General features: G+C 51.2%; 1 protein-coding gene and 2 long non-coding RNA genes across 3 annotated transcripts; 1 reads left to right on the top strand and 2 right to left on the bottom strand.

The window, feature by feature from the left end:
* Positions 1 to 6,125: 6,125 nt before the first annotated feature.
* On the bottom strand, positions 6,126 to 9,780 carry LOC102506467 (mitochondrial fission 1 protein). The gene is given in 6 exon segments (XM_006180920.3): positions 6,126 to 6,418; positions 6,420 to 6,436; positions 6,775 to 6,880; positions 7,312 to 7,388; positions 8,673 to 8,805; positions 9,639 to 9,780. Coding segments are annotated over 6 exon segments (615 nt in total). The 5' UTR covers positions 9,684 to 9,780; the 3' UTR covers positions 6,126 to 6,181.
* Positions 9,781 to 9,890: 110 nt separating this feature from the next.
* On the top strand, positions 9,891 to 14,254 carry LOC106729133. Its single transcript, XR_001365464.2, has 3 exons — positions 9,891 to 10,070; positions 10,579 to 10,663; positions 13,540 to 14,254. It is a non-coding gene; the product is annotated as an uncharacterized LOC106729133 (long non-coding RNA).
* Positions 10,496 to 13,710, bottom strand: LOC116657633. The gene is made up of 2 exons (XR_004312828.1): positions 13,573 to 13,710; positions 10,496 to 10,653 (listed from the first exon to the last, which is right to left on the bottom strand). It is a non-coding gene; the product is annotated as an uncharacterized LOC116657633 (long non-coding RNA).
* Positions 14,255 to 16,120: the final 1,866 nt, after the last annotated feature.

The following is a 16,120-nucleotide window of genomic DNA, read 5'->3' on the forward strand; positions in this document are numbered from 1 at the left end:
TGAGGGGTCCTACCATTTATTCACCCCCGCCCAGCCTCTTAGCATATGATTTTATGGGCCCTTCAATAACCTCACTGTGTCTAGGAGAACTCCCTGGGGATCAGGAGCTGGTCTGCCCAAGGTAGGGGTGGGTAGATGGATGGACAGGGAAAGGATGTGGGGAGGGGGAGGGGGTAGGAACTCTGGAGGGAGTAGCTGGAAATGAGAAAATGCTCCCAGAGAACTTTATCCCTCCTCCCTTCTCCCCAACTCTGGGCCACTTCACATCCTGGCAAGGACCCAGCCTTTCCCCTCCAACATGGGTGGCACCACCCCACCTTGGAAAGGGGTGCAAGGTCCTTGGGAGTGCTTGGCAACTATCAAAGACAGAGAAGGAGGAAGGGGGGACCAAAAGGGAGCCAGCCATTTCCTTCTGGTTTGAGAAAGGAGAAAGTGAGGCACTGAGAGCGTTATGAGCTAGACTGACTTGGATTGGTCCTGGGCCCAGGTATCCTACTTTCCAGATCAGAAGTTGCCCTTTACCTGGTGACCCATAGGCCACTGCTGCCCCTTATCGATCACTCCAGGATGTCAGTTCAGGATGTCTGGCACTGTGCTAGGCACCAGGTGGGACCTGGAGAGAGCAGATGTGGGGAAGGGGCGGGAGCACTTGGACACAGCAGAGCATGGCGGTTCTTAATCAGGTGTGATTTTCTGACAATGTCTAGACATTTTGATTGTCCTGTTTGGGAGGACTGCTACTGACGTCTAGTGGGCAGAGGCCAAGGATACTAAACATCCTACAATACAGAGGACGGTCCCCAGAACAAAGCATTATCCAGACAAAGTGTCAGTAGTGCCGAGGAGAAGCCCTGTAATGGAGGCGAAGTGCGCCTGTGCAGGGGCATGGGGTGGGAGGCGCTGCGCCTGGGAAGGAGGGGGGGTGTGACCTCAGCCTGACCCCTTGGCTGGATGGGGCCCAAAGAGGAAAGATAGGCCTTGAAGTCTTTCAGGGAATGAGACCTAAGCAGGCGCTATAAGGGGCTGGCTTGTCTTAGAGGGGAGAGCAGATGGTGGGGAAGGGGCCGGCTCAGGGACCCATGGCTGTGCCCCACCTCCCCAGGGTACATCCAAGCCTGCCGAGCGCTCATGATCACCGCCATCCTCCTCAGGAGGGAGGCGGTGATATGAGCGCTCGGCAGGCTTGGATGTACCCTGGGGAGGTGGGGCACAGCCATGGGTCCCTGAGCCGGCCCCTTCCCCACCATCTGCTCTCCCCTCTAAGACAAGCCAGCCCCTTATAGCGCCTGCTTAGGTCTCATTCCCTGAAAGACTTCAAGGCCTATCTTTCCTCTTTGGGCCCCATCCAGCCAAGGGTCAGGCTGAGGTCACACCCCCCCTCCTTCCCAGGCGCAGCGCCTCCCACCCCATGCCCCTGCACAGGCGCACTTCGCCTCCATTACAGGGCTTCTCCTCGGCACTACTGACACTTTGTCTGGATAATGCTTTGTTCTGGGGACCGTCCTCTGTATTGTAGGATGTTTAGTATCCTTGGCCTCTGCCCACTGACGTCAGTAGCAGTCCTCCCAAACAGGACAATCAAAATGTCTAGACATTGTCAGAAAATCACACCTGATTAAGAACCGCCATGCTCTGCTGTGTTCCAAGTGCTCCCGCCCCTTCCCCACATCTGCTTCTCTCCAGGTCCCACCTGGTGCCTAGCACAGTGCCAGACATCCTGAACTGACATCCTGGAGTGATCGATAAGGGCAGCAGGCCTATGGGTCACCAGGTAAAGGGCACTTCTGATCTGGAAAGTAGGATACCTGGGCCCAGGACCAATCCAAGTCAGTCTAGCTCATAACGCTCTCAGTGCCTCACTTTCTCCTTTCTCAAACCAGAAGGAAATGGCTGGCTCCCTTTTGGTCCCCCTTCCTCCTTCTCTGTCTTTGATAGTTGCCAAGCACTCCCAAGGACCTTGCACCCCTTTCCAAGGTGGGTGGTGCCACCCATGTTGGAGGGGAAAGGCTGGGTCCTTGCCAGGATGTGAAGTGGCCCGAGTTGGGGAGAAGGGAGGAGGGATAAAGTTCTCTGGGAGCATTTTCTCATTTCCAGCTACTCCCTCCAGAGTTCCTACCCCCTCCCCCTCCCCACATCCTTTCCCTGTCCATCCATCTACCCACCCCTACCTTGGGCAGACCAGCTCCTGATCCCAGGGAGTTCTCCTAGACACAGTGAGGTTATTGAAGGGCCATAAAATCATATGCTAAGAGGCTGGGCGGGGGTGAATAAATGGTAGGACCCCTCACAGGATCAGAACCAGCCTGGGAAGTATTGGCTGGTTCTGGACTCAGACACACAAGTCTGGATTCCAGGCCCCTGCCACCTGTGTGGCTCTGGGTGGGTCACCTTGCAGTTTTCTAGCATCTGTAAGACGGAGTTACTAACACCGCAGGTCTGTAAACAGTGCTGAAATGGCGTGTGTGAAGGACCCAGCATGATGCCTGGAACCTCAGCCCGGGCAGCTGTGCTCTACTCTGCCCGTAGCATGCTCCTGCACCTCCATCTTTGGTGCACACTCATGAGAGGTCTCAGGTCAAGTGCAGCAGTCCAGGTGGGGCCCCTTGGGTGGTCAGGCTCGCAGCAAAGGCCCCTTCTCACACCACAGTGTGGTTGAGGGGTAGGTGAGGTGGAGATCCCCAGGACTGCTGCGCTGGCTGCTGCCAATGTCCCTCTTGGCCACCCAGACATTCTTGGTGTCTGGCCTAGATTGTCCTCAGCTTTTATAGGTTTTTTTTTTGGTGAGGGGTCCTGAAGAGAGGGATGAGAGAATGAAGCCCCTGCAGCTGCCTCAGGAGATTCTGGGAATAGTTGGGGGCACAAGAGACCCACCTGGACTCCCTAACTGACTCAAGCATCTCTGACATTCATGGCGGGGATTTCGTGGAGTGTGGCTTCAGTTCCTTCCCCTACCACCCAGCACCAGCAGTAGGAGACCTGGAAGAGCACGCTGGTTCCAGGAGCACTCAGTGAGGGCACAGGGGCCGCACCATGTTCCTGGTCATCCCTTTCTGGCCTGGCATGGGACAGACTGAAGGACTCCCCTGGAGAATGGGGGGCGCTGCTCATAGGGGCACAGGCAGCAGGAAGATGCTCCAGCCACCAGGGAGACCTTTCTGGGCCAAAGAGTTGCAGGCTCCACCCCGCCAAGAACCTCAAAAAATGCACTGCTCCAAGCACCCCAAACACACAGGCACACACACCCCCACTTACAGGGGACACTGAAACATGCAAAAGGACTCCCTTTAAAACGGCCCTTTGGAACTCACCATGGTGGTGAGAGCGATGCCCCAGTGGAAGCCTGCTGAAGCTACTGAAACTTTTCAGTCTCAACCCCCAGGAATCCAAGATGGGGTTTCCTCTCCACCCCACGAGCCCAGCACTCCCACCCAGAAACAAAAATGCTAAATTTGATTGAGCACATTAGATGCTAACATCACATTAACAGTTTGCACAGTTTATCTCATATAATCCTCATGACCACCCTGTAAATAGTGCTGTCGTGACCCTAATTTCACAGATGGGTCAAATGAAGCTCATTTTACCACCTGTGCAAGCACAGAGCCAGCCAATGGCAGGTGCTGAAGCTAGCAGTCCGACCCTGTTGCCTGCCCTTATAACCACAAAGACAGAGGGTCACCTTAGGGCAGGGGGTCATGTGTGACGAGAGAGACCTCTGCTGTAGTTCCAGGCAGAAGGCTGCCCCCAGAGCTTCCAGCTGCAGGAACCCAGGTCTCAGAGCAGGATCCGGCCTCCTTTATCCATATGGCACCCAAGGCCAGGCCACAGACAACACCCACCCTCCCCGGGGTCTCTCCAACCTTCCACCTCCTGCCTCCCTCGCTCCCCGCCGCTCTCCCCACCCCGTACCGGAAAGGGCCAGCATGGACGGGAACTCCCAGCAGTTGTAGACTCCGAGGGAATCGGTAGCACAGCTATACCAGAGGTTCTCGAAGATGGTGTTTGGTGGTGATGACGTTCCCATGTATGGTGGCACTCGCCAGCTGCTGTGTGGCGGGTCACCCCCAGCATCAGCAGCCCCACGACTGCGAGGAAGAAGCCGAAGGTCTCCACAGCCACTGACATGTTCGGATGCAGGCCCCGAGGGGAGCCGGGGGCCCCGGTGACGGGGAGGGGCTGAGCCCAGGTGAACTTGACGGGGCTTTGGCTAAGGAGGGTGGTTAAGGCAGGCTGGGGAGACCGAGGGAGGCAGGCTGCAGCCTCTGCCTCTTCCTTGGCCCTGTCTGTCTCTGGTTCACCTCCTGCCCTCTCGGGTCTCTCTGCTTCCCTGCAGGTCAGTCAGGGGAATGAGCCAAGAGCGCCCAGCGGCTGCTGACGAGGAGATGGAGGGAATAAACGGAACGGGCCAAAAGTCCCCCCCTCCCCCCAGCCTCTGGGCTGCCCTGGGCTCCCCGCCCACGAGGGTGGGGGGAGAGGACTTACTGGGGAGTGACTAACGGATGCTGCCAAGGAGGGGCTCCCAAGGGAGGCACTGGGAGCCAAGGGGAAGCGTCTGCCTCTGACTCAGCTTTCATGGGGGCCAGAGGCTGGAGTCAGAGGGACGAGGGGAGAAGGGGCTGAGAGAGCAGAGCCAGAGCCAGAGCCTAGCCACAGCCGCTGGAGGCACCTTTCAGAGGGGAAGGATGGAGGGAACTGAGCCACCCCTCTGGATGTTAGCGAGAACAAGTCAAGAAACTCAAAGACTTAGTGGTTGAGGTACTGAGTCTCTGAGGAAGATTAAGGTTGAATAAGGCAATGGGGTACCTGAGAGAGACCCACAGCTCTGGAACCAACCAACCTGGACTCTAACCAGGTCCCACCATTTACCAAGAAAGGTTCGGGCATGCAGTTTGAGCCCTTCAGCTTGTTTTCTGCTCACTTCATAGTCGTTTTAAGAATCACAGATGAAAGCTCCCCACAACTACGCATTGCTTAATACTACGCGAATGTCCTAGGTCTGGATGCCCATGGCCCGGGGTGAGGTTGCTTTCCTCTAAACTTCAACTTCCTGAACTTTAACTTCCCCCCCTTGTTGGGCTGATCTTTGATTTTCGGCAAAAAGCTTGATCTTGCTGCCAAGGGGGCCCAGAGGGGGATAAATCACAAGCCCAGGACGTGATCCTGTGCTGCTAATCTAAGCGGCTCCGAGTTATCAGAACCGTCACCAGCTCTATTAATTATGATAGATTAGAACCTCTGGGTCCCCACTCAAGCCAAGGCTAAACACCTGTCCTGGTGTAGATGGTCTCATTTCCCGCCTCAAGGCCATGCTGGGACACACTGGTTCTTGTCTGGTGGAGTGTGGCTGAGGCTCATTTCCAAGGGGCCCATCCTACACCCAGGCAGTCACATGGGACATCACTGAGATGTAACCCCTCACCCCCTCTCTGTGTGTCAGGCTCCTCCGTGCTCCCCCCAGGTGCCTCCTCCCCAGTCCCCGCCAGCTGGGCTGGCTGGACTGTGGAACGAGAAGTATGCAAGACAGGCCCACGCTGAGCCTGGCACGGGGCGGGTGCTGGGCAATGCGGGCCTGGGTGGGGACTGGGTCCCAAACTTCCATCTACAACTAGGATGTCCTGGGTTCCTAACCTCTCTCAAGACCTCTGCTGACTCTGTGCCAAAATGCCTGTTTCCTTCCCCCGACCAGCGGCCCCCCTCCTCTAAGGAGAAGGATGGGAGGAGGAAGGGGAGGACCCAGGAAGACAAAGGGGAGGGAAGGGTGGAGGTTTGGGAGGAAACTGAGTGGGGGCCCCCCTGGTGTGGAAAACTCCCAACATGCCATGAGGCAGCTGAGTGGGTCAGAGGAGACGGGAGACATAAATTCTGGCCTGTCCCTTCAGCTCTGCCCTTCTTGTCTCTGATTACTGCTTTTCTCAGGCTTTCTAAGGCCGTGCAAAGGCCACGTCCCTGTGCTGGAGGGGAGGAAGAAGGAAGGGGTGGGGGTCTGGGAAGCTCAGCGGACAAAGGAGAACCCCACATCAGCCTGGCGGGTAGGAGAATGAGGGCACAGAGCAGGGGAAGGCCCATGCATGACCCCCACCCTGGGGCCGAAAAGAACCTGCCTCTTCTCAACAAGGACACTGAGGTTCCCATGCCAAAGCCCAGTTTTATTTACACTCATCTCAAAGCACATGATTTGGGGCTAAAGGACAGGTCTCAGGGGAAAGGAAGCTGAAGGCCCAGGGGACAGTGACAGGGTGCAGGAGAAGAAAGGGACAGGGAGGACAGGTGGGCCTCTCTTCCAGTGTCTGCCACGGGCTCCCACGTATCCCTGGGCTGAGGCAGAGATGCAGTCTGCTTCAGGATTAGACTTGGACACAGCAAGTCCGATGAGTCCAGCCAGTCCTGCCACGCCCAGGGCCATGCCTCCGACAATGGCCCTGCCCCACTAGTCCATCTGGGGAGAGGAAAAACGAAACTGTCAGGAGTCCAAACCCAGTCTCTGTGAGGACCTCGGCCACCATCTTCATGCTGCCCGCTGTTGCTCAACAGGAGATGTGCCTCTCTACCTGGAGTCATGGGGTGAGGGCCTCCGAGGGGCTGGAGAAAGAAGGGGGTTTGAGGAGGAAGTGCTTGGAGGGCATTGTTTGAAGAGAGACCGGAGGGCCCAGGCATGGGGGAAGGAAGGGGACTTAACAGAGCTGAGAAGGACTGGGGGATGCTGGGGGCCAGGGAGCCAGGAGGGCAGGGGGGTGGAGGGAGACAGAGGGAGGGGACAGAGAGGAAGGCCTTCACCTTTCTTCATGGCCTTGTCCATGAGCCGTTCCAGTTCTTTGGCCTGGTTGTTCTGTGGCTCTGTCTGCAGCAGCCCCCGCACATACTTTAAGGCCTTTTCATATTCCTACACTCAGGGCAAAAAAACACCCCCTCAGGAATTCTCTCCCTCTTCCTGCCCATCAGATGAGCCTTCCCTCCGCTGGCCCTGGGGTTCCTCCGTCTACTCCGCCCCACTGCAGCCCCACCCAACAGAGTAGAGTCCATAAACCACCCCAACTGTGTGGGGGCGATAAGCCCAGGGAGATAACAGCCCAGGCTTGAGGCTGCACCCCAATGGTGACATCACCTCGCTCCCCACACCCTCAGCACCCTGATCCTCTGTCTCTCACCTTCCCTCAGCTTCCTGACCTGCTATCACCTTGCACCTCTGTACCCAACACCACCCCTACCTAATGGCCTCTGTGGCCTTCCAGAGGGCCCGGGCTTCTACTCTGGAGAGAGACAGAGGGTGCTGTGGCCAGGGGGTGGAGCAGGGAGCGGGGAACTCTGCCTCACCTTGAGCCGGTAGTTCCCTACGGCCAGGTAGAAGACATAGTCCCGCTGCTCCTCTTTGCTCCCTTTGGGCAGCAGCTCTGGGGAGGAGAGGGAGGGAGAGAGTGAAAACCGCTTCCCACCTTGCCTTGTGCTTGTGTCCCAGGGACCCTTCCACTCTCTGAATCCCCATATAATCCTGGGAGGTCACTGTCCTGAGCCTCCATTTTAGCTCTAGTCCACTCTGGGCTTCCTTGGGGAGGCGTGAACCAGGCTGCCCCAACACCCCGGGGATCAACGCCCTGGGGGTCAATGCCCCGGTATCAATACTACAATCAACTCTGGCTCATCCAGTGACTGAAAGGAAATCAAGGCACTGGAGAAGCCAAAGGCATCTCTCCTCAGTTCCGGCATCTGCTGTGCATTTACCTACAGTTGCTTTGCTACCCAGACCAGTGTTCAAAGTAAGTCTGCACTCCCTCCCCCTTTAAAAAATCAGCTCAAAACTCCTTAATTCACCTCCCCGAGGTCCCCACCTTCCTTCCTTAGTTCGGTGATCTCCCAGAGGCTTCTGTTGTTTGGTTGTACTCTAGGTACTAGAATGTGTTGCTAGGTAGTATTGCAGGTGCTTATAAATCTTCCCAAGTGTCTGTACTGTCTCCTCAACTAGACTGGCAATGGCTATAGACAAACGGAAGGTAAGATTATTTGCGTTAACGAAGATTCTTACTGTTATGGATTTACAATAGGCAATCCCTGGCTAGCACAGTGACTGTTTGCTTTTACATCATTACTTGACCAAGAGAAAAGGGTTACAGAGAAATTTAAAGGTTAGGTATCATAGCTTCTGACCAATGGTGACCAATCCAAAACCAACAGGAAATAGGATTCTGATCAAAAAAGGACCATCTGCTCACAGGTTTTGGGGACCATCTTCAGTATTTCTCCCATGCCAGCCCCACAAAAGGTCTGCTAAATAAGCAACATAGTGGGGGGCAAAGAGCACAGGACTGGGACACACAAGACAGGAGCTTCTAGTCCTAATTCAGCCCTTAAGTAACTAGTTGTGTGACCTGAAGCAAATCACTTTTCTAATGTCTAGACTACCAGATCACCAAAGTCCTGTGGGGACTGACATACTCTGACCCTGTCTGGCAAAACAACGACAAGGTGGTGAGTAGCCCAAAGTGCACTGAGAGAAGTCAGGCTAAGTATAGCCCTTTTTTCCAGTGAGTTACTGGAAAATAACTGTGAGGTGGCTGTACTATGAGGGCCCATGTTTAAAAAGGATCCCAGCACTTGAGATGGACGGAGTGACCCTGGCCAATAGTGGTAGAGGACAATGGCAATTGGGAACGGGAGAGTCAGGGAGCCTAGCACCTCACCCTCCAGCAGAGCAAGGCCTTTACGGATGTCATCGTTGTACTTGCTTCGCACCAGGCACCAGGCATACTCAAACTGCGTGCTCTTGGACACCGAGCCTGCTGCCTTCTCAGACTGAAATTTCCTTTCAAACTTCTGCCACAGGAGAGGAGAGGAGTCATTTAGAAATTAAGGGGGCAAGCCACTCTAGCAGGATCTGGGTGTCCATTTCCCACTTACCCTCCATCTTTCCCTCTGCCACATTTTCCTCCCGGGTCCTAGGGTCCCAGGTTCTGCCATTTGCATCCCTGGGACCCAGGCATTCTGCTTCTTAGTAGTGGGCTATCTCCTGGGACGCATCCTCTCTGCTTCCCTCCCCCTAGTGGTACCGAGAGGAGATGCCACCTGGTGGCGGCTCCAGGCACCGCTCCCGGAGCAGCTGACCCCAAGAGGCTGAACAGTAAACAGGCTGTCTGAACTCCTCAACAACAGCGGTCCTGTCGGAGATTGCTTCTCCCATCTCGCCCCACCCTGCCGAGACTGGACCCTTTCTTATCTGACAAGCAGTAATAAAGATAGTACCTATCTCCTATTAGAGCAACAAAGATCGAGATATCTCTTGTAAGGCACTTAGTGCAGTGCCGGATTCAATAAGTAATATATATAACTATGGTGGTCGCTGCATTTCCCCGCCACTGAAGGAGCACTCAAAAACAGGTGTACACACGCTTATCTCCCAACTCCTGCGCACACCCAGACTCCAGGCCCTGAGTCTATGGCGTGGTGGCGAAGGAAACTACAACTCCCGATAGCCTCTGGGGCAAAGTGGACCTTCTGGGCAGGGGCCGGACGCTGCAGGGGCTGCCGGGAGCTAGTTTGGCTTCCCTAGGCAAAGCTGATGCTAGGATGAGGGTTAGGCCCCTACCCGACTCTCTTCAGGGCCCGCCCTTCAGAATCTTCCTTTTCCCTCCCTCCGGACCGGGCCTCACCAGCAGGTCCTCCGCAGACACCAATTCGTTCAGCACAGCCTCCATGGCCGCAGTCCCCGAAAGCCTCGCAACTCAGACACTACTGTCCCCGGGTCTCCATGGCCCACTGACGGGCAGGGAGCCACTTCCGGCGTCCGGCGGAAGCGGGGTCCCCCACCCTTAAGCAGAGCCAATCGTTTCACGCAGCGGACGCCAAGCCCGCCCCGCCGCCAGCGCGAGGGTGGGGTCACTGGTGCGCATGCTCCGACCATTCCCCTCTCACCCTCACCACAGCTCGCAGGCTGCACACGGCGTCGCCTCTGTCCCCATGTTTGTCGTCCCGGGTACCCTGTGTGCCTCCGGGTATGGAGGCTACCTCAAGAAATTCTGAGACAGTGTCTTGGTGGTTAGCCCCCGGAATGAAAACAGCAGAAAGAGAAGGTGGAGAACTGGGTATGGATCACGTAATTATAGGGACTAGTGTAACCCTCCCTCCCCTACCACCCCTTCCCTGGTTCTCCCCTCTCAGAAATCAAAGACCGTAGAGGCTACGTGACTTTTCAGTGCCTGCAAGAAAATTATAACTAGTATCAGGGTTTCCAAGGCCCCTGCTGACTTTTACAATGCAAGAGGAAAGAAAAACTGGATCTGTTAACCATACACCCCGAGAGTGGAAAACACAATAATGGGGGACACTATTAATGGGAACTTAAAGAAAAGCTGTTGCCATTGTTTGCAGAGAGGCTGCAATCTTTGAAATGTTTAATAAAGCATCTTCTGGGTATACCCAAGGGGGAAAAGCCTGCCACGTGGGGTCATGGGTAAAAAAGGAGCTTGGCAGTGAGATGCAACAAAGCATGGAAAAGGGGAAATGCTGCTGGGCACTCTGGCATATGTATTCTGTGCAGTGATGGGACTGGATAGGTAGTGATTTTCAAATTCTTTTTACCTTGACCCACAGTGCTCCAGTACACATGTGAATGTCAGTTCCGTGAGGGCAGAGGCTGTATCTTGTTCATCTGTGTATCTCCAGCTCCTAATACAAGGTAAATGTTCAATAAATATTTGCTGAATAAACAGAAAATAAAGCCAACAGTGGTAATGAGGGTAGTGCAAATGCAGGGCATTATCATTCAAATACCTTTCAAGTTTGCCAAGACCCTTGAATTTTTTTTTTCTTCATAATAAATAGTCTTGTGAGTTGAGTAGGCAAGTTATTCTTCTCTCTTTGGCTTGGACAGTTGAAATGATTTTGATATGAGCTCAGTAAACTTTGAGAGAAACCTCAGTTTAGGGAACTGGCCTCCACAATAGTCAAGGAGGAAAATGCACATTCATTCAAATATGTACTGAGCACCTAATTTTGCTGGGCCTTGGGGTAAGCAGACAGGATAAAGAGATGTATTTAATACAAAGCAGATGCGTGAAAACAGAACTGAACACGAAGGGCAAAGCAGGGAATATAAGAAAGCCAAAAAGGCATTATTTCTGTCAGGATGGTATTTCCCTTGGGTGGCTTGCTGCAACATTTATCCATCTTTGTATCTGTTGCAGCTCTTGGCACAGGCCCGACACATGGCAAACGCTCCATCAGGGTCTGCTGAATTTATATATATATTCATGGGGGAAAAAAGAATGCCTTATTCACATGGCTCAATTCTATGCCAATGAAGAGAGCTTAGGTCTGAGTTTGGTTTCTTGGGTCTGGTCAGCATAGCCATTCACCTTGGATCACAGGGATAAGAAGCAGTGCCAGATTGTTGTTTCTCCATCAGCCAGAATCCAAATGCAAACCATTCTCATCTCTGCCTTGGGAGACACTGACAGCCAGCTTAGTGATTCCCCTCACCTGTCTTGTTCTATTACTGTCAACTTAGCACCCAGTTGTCAGAGGGACCTTACAAAAACACAATTCTCAATTTATCTGAACTCCTTCAATAGCTTCTCAGTGCCCTTAGAATAAAGGCCAAAATCCTGTTAACATGGCTTACAAGGTCCTCCTTGTCTCGTCTGTCCTTACCTTTCCGCCTCATCTCTCCATGACTACCTCTCCCTGTCTGTACCCCAGCCCCACAGGCCTTCTTTCAGTTCTGACACCCTTCAGTTCTGACACCCTCTATCTGACACAGGCTCTCTGCACTTGCAGTCCCCTCTATCTGGAACATTTGTCCTCTCCCCCTTTGCTTATATGGCTCATTCATTCATTCATTCATGATTTAGTTCATTCAACAAATACTTGTTGAGCACCTACTATGTGCCAGGCACTGTTTGAAGTGCTAGGGACCAGCACTGAATACAGTTCCTCTTCCCACAGAGCTTGCATTTTAGTGGGGGAAAGAGAAAAAATAATTGAACAAGCAAAGAAGTGAAAACACAGTAATGTCAAGAGTTGAAAGTACAATGAAAACAAAGCAGGGTAAAAGGAATTGTGAGAGAAGAGGATACTACTGGAGGAGAGCTCAAAGGAGCCCACTCTGGAGAGGTGACACCCTGGCAGAGAACTGAACTGAGTGAATGAGCCGTGCAGGTGAATGAGCCGTGCAGGTGAATGGGGGAAGAACAATCCAGGCAGACAAAGCGGCAAGTGCAAAAGCCTTGAGGAGGGAAAGTATAAGAGTTGTTTAGAAAATGAGGGCAGAGAGGTGGCAAAGCAATCTTGACAAACTATTTTGTAAAATACAGTAGTAAAATTGAAACCCCTAAACCACCACCAGTGCTGCTGAAGTTGTTGTAATAGTGGTTTCTGCCTCTTGCTAAGTGGCCTGTATTTTTAGTTCACACCATGTGTTAGCTTGTAATTATGCACTTAAGTGATGATCTGAGAAATGCCACCCTTGGATGCTAGACTGGAAGCTACAGGAGGGTAGGGTCTGTGTCTGTTGCGCTCATATTATGTCCCTAGAGCTCAGTGCTTTGCATCAGAAAACGCCCAACTTGTAATTGTTGCATAAATGGATATTGCTGTTGCTGTGTTTAACTCTTTGGAAAACAATGAGGCAATATATAGTAAGAGCTATAAGATAAAATATTATTTGACTAGTGATCTATTCCTGTGGGGGGAAATATTTGACAAAAGCACAAAAAAAAAAAAAAAGGAAAAGGAAGGCATGAAGATAATCATTCCTGCATTATCTCTGACAGTAAACAAACAACAAAAGCACAAGGGAATGGTTTTATTAAATGATGTTACATCAGTGTAATGAAATAACAAACAGCCTTAAAACCACAGTCATATAAATAGCCATAAAACCATGGTCATGGATTCTACGCATATGGCTGATATTCAAAACAAAACAAAAAAGTATGGTACTTCTCAAATTTGGTCGTGTGAGTGGCATGAAAGGAAACTGACATGTTTGCTGGTGGGACTAAAACCCAGAACTGGTACTTGGTAGCAGATTCTCGGCTCTGGGCCCCTTCCCCTTCCTTGACTACACCACGAGTGGAGCCTGTTCTGGACTCCTGCCCTATAGCATCTTGGTGGTGGTCAGCCCAGATCTGCTCAACAAACACCTACTAGACAGGATTCCACAATTTGTGTTCTTCCAATCTTCAGTACATCAGTCTTCTCTACGTCCTACTTTCATCTACTCTCCAATTAGTTACTAAGTCCTATCAACTGCAAATTGATTCATTCATCCATCCAACAAACATTCTTTAAGGGTCTACTGTGTACAAGGCATTCTCTAAGTGGTGGGTAAGAAAAATGAACTAAACAGACATAGTCCTTTCTCCTGGGAGCTACGTCTTAGTGGAAGAGAAAAGACTGCTAACGAATAAACACCTAATGTCAGGCCACTGCCACCTTCATTCTGTCACCATGCTCTTAAGAGCCTTCAGATACAGTACAAATCAGAGCTCGTATGGTCTGGATTAAAATACCGTCTAGACTATTCAGGACATTATTTACATTTCTTATCAGGATACCAAGCTCTTCAAGATCGCCACTACTTACCTCTCCCGCTTCATCTCGGGCACCCACGTGCCTTGGACATGGAGACGTTTTCATAATAGCCACCTTTCTTCCACTCGGAATGCTCTCCAACTGGAGATCTCCTTCCACCAAACATCTGAGTGCCTACATGGCAGGCAACTGCCAGTCTCAGGGCCGTTAGCCTCCGGGACAGCTTTCATCAATCCGGCCCCCGCGCCTCCAGCTCCTAGGAGGTACAGCATTCATCACCCAGTGCCACAGGGACCACGGGGACCGTGCCTCGTTCACCTGTCTGCCAAAGGGCAGGCGTTCAAGAATCGTTTGTGGGGTGAATGAAAGAGGAACGACAGGTGTTCTAAAAGAGACTCAGAACCTCGCAGGCATCTGCACTTCCGGATGGCTGTGGGCACCCGTGGAGGGGAGAAGTGGGTGCCTCCTAAGGGGCCGCTCTAGGAGGAAAGCTCGGTGGTTCGGAGGACCCGGGAGACTCGAGGGGAGGAGCGCGGCATCTGCGTCTGCGCAGTAGTCGCCCTCCGCAGGGGGGCGGGGCCGAGAGGATCCCGGGGAGGGGTGCGGGGGGACTGCGACCGCCTGGGAGCCCAGAACTTCTCCCTTCCCCGCTGTGGCCCAGGGGTGGCTGAAGTCCTTGCTAACACTTGCCCCAGAGACGCTCTCTGTAAATTAGAATTTGCCGGTTGCCTTCTTTAGCGTCTGTCTTGGCTCAGAAGTTTGTGATGAGGACCACACTTTAGGGTACACACGAATCACCTGGGATCTTGTCAAAAGTGTAGTCTGATTCGGCAGGCCTAGGTTGAGACCCAGCATGCTGCGTTTTTAAGCATCTCACAGAGGATGCTGATGCTGTGGAGTCTCTTGACACACTTTGAGGAACAAAGGTGTGGAACAGTGGTTCTTAAAAGTGCGGTCCCCAGGCTAGCAGCATTGGCAACACCTGGGAATTATTTAGAAATGCCAATTATTGAATCCCGCTCCACATCTGCTGAATTAGTAAGTCTAGGGGTGGGGCCCAGCAGTAGATGTTTAACAAGCTCTGTAGGTGATTCCGATACACGCTGGAGTTTGAGAACCACTGGAAAGCAGAAAAGTCAAATTGAGTCTTATTTCTCTATAGACTTGTGACTGTGGTCAATTTGCCTTATCTAGTTAAGTTTCAGTTTCTTTAGCTGAAAAATCAAGATGAAAATACTAATGACCTAGTGAATTTGTATTGTGAGAAGGAAACGTGAGCTTGTAAAGTACTTGGCATGTATTATAAACATTCTGTATTAGTTAACTTTCAGAGCCTGGAGTGCTTAGAGAGAGTAATTTCACTAGTGTGACAGGGGCAAAAAAATATTTTAAAAGAAATTGGGGAAGGGTGGTAAGCAGATGAAGAAATGATCTTAAATTACTATTTCAGTCCACCAATGCAGAAAAGACAGGGGCTTCAGTGATAGTGACCACAACAATATTAGTTATCAACCATGGTGATTATTACAAAGTCATTCATTTGGACAATGAATAATTTCATTTTGTTTATTTGGAGTGCCTCTTCCAAATGAGTGAATTTCAGAGAGCAATAACAGAGAAAAAGGATTTTTTCCCCCCTGACAAACTGATGCACACCTTAAACTACTTAGGTATGATTTTCTGTTCTGGGAATGATATCTCCTTTGCCTTCTACCACTTTGGTCTTAGGATTTGGGAAAGGGAAGAAGGCAAAAATCAGAAAGAGGCAAGAGAATTTTCTGGATATGTGAGCTTTTATTCAGCAATGAATTCAAGTTGCTAGATGTCGGTGTCGCGATATCATGTACACATACACACCGTATGCGGAGAGAGCTGATGGCTACTCTGTTTATTGATTCTTAGGAAAGGATTATATAGAACATGCACGGTGCCTCACATATCATCTAAGTTATAACAATGTTAATAATTTTAAGCTATTTAGGTTCCCAGGCTCCTGCAGTAAGCACAGGATGTTACATGATCAAGGACAGATTGTTTTAAAGTTCGTCACAAAACTTCATTAAGTAGGCCATCTCTTATCCAGCCGGCTACGTGACATTTCTCACAGCTTGTTTATCAGTTCAGCCCATGGCTTATTTTCTAGAGCCTTTAGGTGGGGGCCTACATATCCCCCCTTTTTATTATTAAAAGCAAGGAAACAATCCTGTTGCACAGAAGCAAGCAATCCCATCATAACAAGAGTCTGTTGTTGCGCTTCCTGTTGCTTACATAAATTACATATCCATTTAAAAAGATATAACAAGGCAATACAGATCAATATAAGCATGCCAATATTAATAAAAATGCGTAAATTAAGCCCATTAAACCAATTTTCAGGCTTAAGCCAATGCAATCCATTTTCAATTTGCTCAAATACATTTTGTGCAAAAACATCATGGATATTATGTAATTGAGTCTCCAACTGATCTTGTAAAGAGTTAATATGTTCTCTCAAAAAATCATCAAATGCTCCTTGTAAATGTTGTCTAATCTTATACCATGGTGTCTGTGTTTCATTATATTGAATTGAAGTTACACTTTGCAAGGAGAATTGCCAGTC

The sequence above is a fragment of the Camelus ferus genome, chromosome 18 (genome assembly GCF_009834535.1).
Source record: "Camelus ferus isolate YT-003-E chromosome 18, BCGSAC_Cfer_1.0, whole genome shotgun sequence".
NCBI classification, from domain to species: domain Eukaryota; kingdom Metazoa; phylum Chordata; class Mammalia; order Artiodactyla; family Camelidae; genus Camelus; species Camelus ferus.